Source organism: Centroberyx gerrardi, chromosome 6 (assembly GCF_048128805.1).
Source record: "Centroberyx gerrardi isolate f3 chromosome 6, fCenGer3.hap1.cur.20231027, whole genome shotgun sequence".
Lineage (NCBI taxonomy): Eukaryota > Metazoa > Chordata > Actinopteri > Beryciformes > Berycidae > Centroberyx > Centroberyx gerrardi.
Genome location: NC_136002.1, coordinates 14,795,205 through 14,803,581, shown reverse-complemented (window position 1 = coordinate 14,803,581; position 8,377 = coordinate 14,795,205). Strand labels below are relative to the sequence as shown.

At 40.2% G+C, this 8,377-nt stretch overlaps 1 protein-coding gene across 1 annotated transcript in view; it reads left to right on the top strand.

Moving 5' to 3' along the window:
- Positions 1–7,614, top strand: part of pde2a (phosphodiesterase 2A) — a 43,422-nt gene extending 35,808 nt beyond the window's left edge. Inside the window, exons 26-31 of the mRNA XM_078284261.1 lie at positions 331–405; positions 603–702; positions 1,855–1,967; positions 3,085–3,123; positions 3,284–3,390; positions 3,825–7,614. Of these exons, the coding sequence (XP_078140387.1) occupies positions 331–405; positions 603–702; positions 1,855–1,967; positions 3,085–3,123; positions 3,284–3,390; positions 3,825–4,059 (669 nt within the window). The 3' untranslated portion in view covers positions 4,060–7,614. The remainder of the gene's footprint in view (positions 1–330; positions 406–602; positions 703–1,854; positions 1,968–3,084; positions 3,124–3,283; positions 3,391–3,824) is intronic.
- The last annotated feature ends 763 nt before the right edge of the window (positions 7,615–8,377 follow it).

The window sequence follows — 8,377 nt, the reverse complement described above, 5'->3', positions numbered from 1 at the left end:
TGTAGACTTCATATAAATGTTTTGAAAATATAATTGGGGTTTTTAATTATATTGTTGGTTATTCACCTTATGATGATCTTTGACAGGAGTTGATAGGTTCATAGTTAACCCACTTCACAGGCTGAGAGCTTGTCTTGTTGTTAGTGCGACACCTAGTGGCCAAACATCAAACTCGACGTCCCTGTAATACTTTGCGCTCAGGCACTGGCAGTCTTTTAAATCGCTCACTGTGTCTTACATTGTGTTGCATCATGCCTCAGTATTCCTTGAGAAACACCCACTTCAAATGTATTCATACATTTTCCTCTCATGTTCTATTTGTTATGATAGAGACACCACTTTGCCCAGGCCATTGCCATTCTGAACACCCATGGCTGCAACATCTTTGAGAAATTCTCCAGGAAGGTGAGATGTCTGCCCTTCACACATTACCCAATCATCTCTCTCTCTCTCTCTCTCTCTCTCTCTCTCTCTCTCTCTCTCTCTCTCTCTCTCTCTCTCTCTCTCTCTCTCTCTCCCCCTCTCTCTCTCTCTTACAGGTTTCATTCACTAAATAATATCACTTTATGTGGATATTAATATTATTTTTTGATGTTTTTCAGGACTACCAGCGCATGCTGGATTTGATGAGAGACATCATTCTGGCCACAGACCTGGCTCACCACCTTCGCATCTTCAAGGACCTTCAGAAGATGGCTGATGGTGCGTACCAGTAATACAGTCAAGTGTGAATGAACAGCCGAGTGTGAATGAACAGCAAAGGGATGCTTTACTCCAGAGTCCAGTACTGTGACACCAAAGTGTGATTTTTATTTTCCCTTTTCAGGTTAGTTCATTAAGATTAGAAGCTGCAATCTGTTCACAAGAGAAAACACGTAACTCAAAGGACATTAACAAGATACCATATTGTGTATTAGAAATATGCCATCGTATGCCCATCTCTTTCTGGGGACATAGCATTTATCTATCCATCGGCTAAATCATCACTGATAAATATATGGTTGGTGGAATTACAGTATACCATGTTCTTACCAGTATGTTTTCCTACTATTTCATATCTTATTTGGCATAGCTCTGAAGTCAAACTCCAAAATCCCCTTGCAGTATCCATCAATGGCTTTCTTACTCTTCTGATAATTTTATCGGACTATTTTCCCCCTTCGAAGTTTAAAGAGACAGTTGCTCAGTGCAATCTTATGTAATATAACCTCCTGGCCAGTAGTTTGCTACGCCTGAATGCAATCAATTATACGTTACCCTGAGTGGAGCTCTCCTCAGTGGAATCAATTTTGAGCTGTTAAAGCGCTTCAAGGACATTAATAACCTCTTAGCTGGCGACTGCTTTACACCACAGAGTGTGCAACATGTCAAACTTGGTCTACAGCACAGTTCAACCAACACAGAATGACAGGATACTGTGTCCAAATGCTATTAAAAATATTATTTCCTCTTACCAAATACACAAAACTACACTTGCCTAAACTAACACAATCCCTTATTGTGGCTTTTGATTATTTTCTACTATTCAAAGTCTTAGCAGCACATACAGGCTGGGCATCTGTGAGTGCAGGACATTGAATACAATTCATGATAATCAATTACTCTTTCAATCAGACATTTTATGGCAAAGCTAAAGACTTTTTCCCAGTGATTTTCCCAGATCTTGGTGTACAGCACAGTTCAGCAGCAGTAACTTAGTGTCAATAGCAGTATGGAAAAGCTGTTTAGAGAAAGTGATTTATGATAGCGTAAACGACAATGTGAGTTTAACTTGGATTTGATTGTCTGTGTGTGTGTGTGTGTGTGTGTGTGTGTGTGTGTGTGTGTGTGCCTGTGTGTGTGTGTGTGTTTCAGATGGATACAACCCAAAGAGTCGGACCCACCGCTCCATGCTGTTGTGCCTGCTGATGACATCATGTGACCTGTCAGACCAGACCAAGGGCTGGAAGACAACGCGCAAGATCGCTGTCAGTTCAAAGTCTACAGCAATGTCTATATGAAGCGTTTCAGCCCGAACCATGACTTTAGAAACACTCGTTTATTTTTTGGATTTATGACACATTGTTAAAAAAAAGCAGATGATCCCGTCCTAAAAAATGCTATTTTGTACATAAAGTCCTCAAAATAACTACTAATGTAAATGATATTCCATGATCAGTTTTACCATCATACATTTTTTACATTGCATTTTTTTCAGAATATCTTGTTTTGGAATGAAATACTTCCTATCTTAATCCAATGCTTTGCTTTCACTTCATAGCTCGCCATGAACAGCCATTTTGGGGCTGCAATAGAGGTCTTTATGACAAAACAACCAAGCTTTACCTGTTGTTGAAACCCAAAAGATTATGAACTGCTGACACACACAGCAGGGAACAACATTTCAACCCATATCCCCATGTTCTACTCCGTGAAACTGTACTCCACTATAGGATTATGTTTAATCTGGGTCTACCCCCTCTCATCATCAAACCTCTGACCCTTGTCCTAAATCCTACATCCTAAATCTCCATACACCCGGCACCTACAACAAATGCGCTATAATCCCTACTCCCAAAACCTAAAGCACATTTCTATTGTATTCATTGATGGAAATTCCACAAGCCGACTACTACTACGGCTCAGCTGGTTTTGGATATTGTTCTTACTAGCAAGAATATGAATGAGAAAAAAAAAGTTTTTGAAACGTACACCTTAAAGGGGAATATCACTTTATCTAAGAACTAGATATGGTCCAGGAGAGTCCAATTAATATTTGTTATTATAAACAACTCTCTCCCAAAACCAGAAACATGGATTTGGTTAGGCCGGCTACACATAGGATAGGGCATGAAGTCTTAACTTGAAGCCCAGTAGCTTCTGATGTTTTAATTTTAAAATGGTTTTATGGTTAGATGACTTTAAAAACAAAACAGCCCACCTGACAGCTGGTTTGTTCCAAAATAACATAAAAGGAAAAAAAGATGCCATAGTATGTATCCTAAGTGATTGGTATTCTATTGTAATGTCCATTGCTTTAATGTGTGACATTACTAAATCCATGTGAACAATAAAGGTTTTCTGTGCTTCTCTGTGTGTTTACAGGAGCTGATTTATAAAGAGTTCTTCTCTCAAGGTGACCTGGTATGTATCAGCACACTGGCTGCTAACTGATGTGTGATATTTCAATAGTGAGTGTTTGAAGTGTGTGTCATTTTATCGTAATTGTGCATCTGTCCCTGAGTTCATCACTCATCTCTGTTTGTGTTTGTGTGTGTGTGTGTGTGTGTGTGTGTGTGTGTAGGAGAAAGCCATGGGGAACAGGCCCAGTGAGATGATGGATAGAGAGAAGGCCTACATCCCTGAACTGCAGATCAGCTTCATGGAACACATCGCCATGCCCATTTACAAGTGAGCACCAAATCCCAGAGGATCACTTCCTCTAAACCTCTGCTTCCTTTAGCCATCCATCAGGGTGCAAAACTTGTCAAGGACCTACTTCTGTCCGCACATGAAAAGAATTGCAATAGCAAGAGCACACAGTGTGAGAAATTCAATTTCTCATATTGGTCCCAAGCTGAAAAAAGTTTTGGAACCTCCTCTCTAAATTCAATACAATCAAACCTAATTTCAACCTTATTTTTATATATATATATATATATATGCCCATGAGGGCTGGACATGTGATGATGTAAAACATCAAGTTAAATAAAAGAAGTCAAATAGAAGTCAGACAGGATCTTCTATTGTAATCATGTGGAAGCCTCACTTGACTTTTAAATGTCAGGTTGTTCTGGTAACACACACACATATCTGTAACTGCCCTCTCACCTCCGTCCTGATAGGCTGCTGTCCGAACTGTTACCTGGGGCCACTGAGCTGTACGAGAGAGTGGCGGCCAATCGGGAGCAGTGGACCAAAGTGTCCCACAAGTTCACCATCCGGGGGTTGCCTAGCAACAACAGCCTAGACTTCCTAGACCAGGAATACGAGCTGCTGCAGTCCCAGGGTGCTTTCGGGAGCGACGACCTCTGCCTCAATGGTTGCCTTGATGACGGGGAAGGAGGGAGGGGTCAGTGACGACAGCGACCCGCTGACAGTTCTTGAAGTTTTCTCTGGTCCAATGAGGGGCTGAGGATACCTTATGAGCGACCTCAGAGGGAGGGGTCTCTCTGACTGCTGTCAATCACTTAGATGCTTAGCAGGCCATGCAGAATGGACAGAACGAGGATTCAAACAGGTTGAATCAGACAGACAAGTGATTTGCACGAGCGGATCCATCTGAGCCGATTCAGTAAAGACAACTCCTGATTAGATGCTACATGTTGCTTTGTCTCCAGTTCAGGAAAGCAGAAGGTAGTGACTTTGTCGTTTTCAGCAGCTACACTGGAAAAATCATACTTTTTACCACAAGTCCATTCATACAGTACTGATAATGATTTGGATTGTACAAACACACACGCTCACACGCATATGTACATGCACATTCTTGTGTATAGGTATACACACACACACACACTTGCAGACACAGGACAGAAAAACTATTCATTAAGGAAAAAAGACTACTTCAACATGTAACGATGACATAAAGTGCTAATTACATCCTGTAAAATGTTTCATAACAGCGTATATTGATTTAAATGGCTCAGTTTTGTACATGCTCACACACAAGCAGCACACCCAAAAAGCAGCCACCACAGTCCCTCACACAGCGCTTATGAATGCATGCTGTATGGGCACCTCATGTATTATTCCTTTTATCTGGGTCAGTGTTAATTTCTCCATTGCTAAGACATTAATGCGGTCCATTTTTATATCATCAGAAAAAGAATTTTGTATTCAGCTCTTCAAAGTATATTTAATTAATTCATGACCATGAAGTTGTACAGAGGAGATTTTGTTCATTTGCTTTAATGACATTTTAACTTTTATGTGTGTAGTTACGTTTTTTTCCTCATTTTTGGGTTTGGGGGACAATTTGACAATCACTGATCAAGGTTCACCTCGCCCTAGCCACAACACCCCACTCCATGCATATAACCACTGTAAACACACACACACACACACACACACACTCAACATACTAATTTTCATGTCAACACATCTAGTATGCATCTACACCTCAGACAAAGGCCACTCATGGACTAAGACCCGCCCTCAGTTTATTTTTCTCTCTGCCACCATTCTCTCACTCCTTTTCTCTTATTTTGACTTCCTGGTAAAACCACTTTAGATAGAGAGCAACCGAAGCCCTTTAAAAGATCCATCTCATCTGTAAGTGTAAATGTGCCAGAGTAGAGCGTGTCATATGGAGTGCGTCATTGACTGTGTCATATGGATCTGCCTTATTGCGCATCTTTGCTGCCTTTCTTAGAGCTTTTAATATATGAAAATTGAAATAAAGAGTCTGTTTAGTATGTATGTTGTATATTTGTTATAGACATATAGTTTAATTATCAATGTGTTGACTGAATGATCACCATGCTCAGAAGATGTATATTTGTGAAATACCCATGTGAAGACCTCAGAAGTCATCTTTCACACCTTTCTATCCTATAATCTAAAACTCAAAAAAATCAATCTGCTCAGCCGCTGTTGGACATGGACAGACTTGACAGCCAGCCATTTTTTAGTTCTCAATGCATCCGAAAATTATTAAAAAATGAAAGTACTGGTGTAGCCATCATAGAAGTTACTCTTTTCCCTGAAAGCATTGCATCAGCAGTGCACTATTGTCGCACTGCTGCCTCACTGTTGCCTCCGTAAGGAATTGCTTGGAAAATTAGGATTATGTTCTTTGTTCGGCCCTCGGGTAGAAACCAGACATTTCAGGGCCAGGGGGGGTTTTTTGCGCTGCCATACTTCTGCCATATTCAGTTTTACCTTACAATATTTGAGAAAGAAAACGCTGCAGTGTTAATGTAAGACAACCACAGAATAGATGCATGATGGGTGGCTTCTATAATGGACACCACTGGTATGTAAGTTGTGTGTGGAGGAGTGAGAAGTGTTAGTGAGCCAATGAGTGGAAGGATGTGTGGGTGTGTAGATATGAGAGAGAGAGAGAGAGAGAGAGGGAGGACAGGAGGTGGGTTTGCTGTAGCAGGAGTTGGTTTATGGGACAAGCAGAGAAACATCTGGTCCAACCAGTCCTTACAGAGCCAGTACAGACAGAGACAAGGCAAACACAATGCTCAGGGGCTCTGCTACAAGTTCTTCAATCATTACCATCACTTCCCCCTCTGACACAGCCCTGATAATGCTAGAGAAGGCAGATGAAAGGAAAAAATGTTGCAATCATGAGATTTAAATATATATTTTCTTTGAAAAGGTCTCATGAGGGTGCGTTAAGGTAGCCAGGTTAATTGGGTAGTATTGTAAGTGGATTATTGTATGGGATACGCATTGGCATGATTTGATGAAATCGTCTTTATGGATGGATCTGCCTCAGTCTGCCTCACGGACTGAATATTTTTTACTGTAAAGTTTCTACATTTTAAAGGGCATACAGGTCTCTAGAGGAGCCTCTCTCTCTCTCAAGCTGTCTCTAACCCTCAGTTTTCCCATTGCTGTTATTTTTCAACCACTCTATTTCAGACCTGCCTTTTTCATGTGCAATATGAAGTGTCTGCCTCTGTGATGATGCATAGACTCCTATGTAAATACCTATGCCTGTTGTTAAATTATTACCTTAGGTGTGGTTTCTCAGAAGCATGTAAGTGTTAGATTGTGTTAGTTTCGTTGAAAAAGTCAATGGACTAAGACAATTTTAGTGCTAAGATGCTTTTGAGAGTCTAGGCCTAGGACAATTTTCTATCCTGGGTGTAAATCTGTCCGTTTATGTTTGTTTGTTTTAGCAAGTCAGGGCTTTATGTGCCAATCAAATGATTTCTACTTCCTGGCCAAGCCGCAAAGTGACAAACAAGTAAATGTATCAAAATATGTTTTTTCTTCTCTGTCTAAGGTTGAAGTTAAGCGTAAGGTAAGGACAGTTAAGGTTGGGGTTAAGGTGAGGGCAAGGTTCATACTAAACTTTTTTAATCAATTATGACCCCTTCTGAAATTGCTGCTTGTCCAGGAAGTGACGACCCGATCTATTTCCCACCATCACAGAATGGCAGGATTCTAACCTGTGATGTAATGTCATCGTAATGATCACCTGTGACATAATTGTTAAAAGTGGCAAATATATAATTGCTGTAAATATCAAAGTTTAAACAAGTGTTACTTGAGTGTCTGTCATTATTACAATGGGAAGTATTTCAATTCTTTAATGTATTTGAAGTGGTTGCATCCTGTTCTCTTTTTTTTTCATGCCGTTTTTGAACAACCCCAAGCTTAGACTTCTAGACAGAGGGGATGAAACAAACAATTTGTGTATTTCCGGTATACATGATATTATACCATGAATAAAAACCCAAACTAATCTGAAATGTATAAACGATGCTTATCCTGAGGACTAAAACCAATCATCTGTTTATTATTTGTTTTTGTTGGGTTTTTTGAGCGGCGGTGGTCTTGTTCCTCTCCAGATATAATGAACAAGGGCATTTTGGGAGGAAAACAAATGAATGAAATTTTTTTTTTTTTTTTGGTTTTTTTTTCTTGGAATAAATCTGGTGAAAGGCTTCTTGATTACTGTCAGCTGTCTCTCTAAATCTGCACAACACACCATAGCATAGTTTCACCATCTCTACAACAGGTCTGCACTCAGAAATTGTACTTGTTTGTCTGGAAATATCTCCAAGTCATACAACATTCAGATCAGGTGCCACTGAAACTCTGTGAGGTTGTTTTAGACTTGGTGCCATCTCCTGTCATCCTGCTGGCCCATCTCACATCTTGGTACTGTATGAGAAACTCTGAATAATGACATCACAAACGTGAATAATTGCCTTGCATGCAGTGTCACATATGGAATCTTATCAGGCCTTCTGAGGCTTCCTAGTTTGACAACAGAGGTTCAAGCCTCTTCCCTGTTGCCACCCAGGATGTCAAATGGATAATGACACAGTAAGTCAAAGACTACTCAGAATTGTTGCAGTATATAAACAATATAAGTAATTTGCTGGATGTTTGATTCCAAAGTGCCTAACTTGCATGAATGTATAACATCTGCCAGTTGGTGGATGCTTTACAGTATCATATACATACATTTTTAGCATTGGGAATTGAGCCCCTAGCTGGTAGTGTTAATACCATGCTCTACCAGCTGAGCTATAAAGGACCACTTTTATAGTGTGTGTGTGTGTGTGTGTGCGTGTGTGTGTGTGTGTGTGTGTGTGTGTGTGTGTGTGTGTGTGTCCCTTATGGAAACCTTATAACTCGAGGTTTAGTGTTTCCTAAATGAACAACAATCATAAGCATAAGGTCCAAAATCAAAAATGTGTGCTGAAGT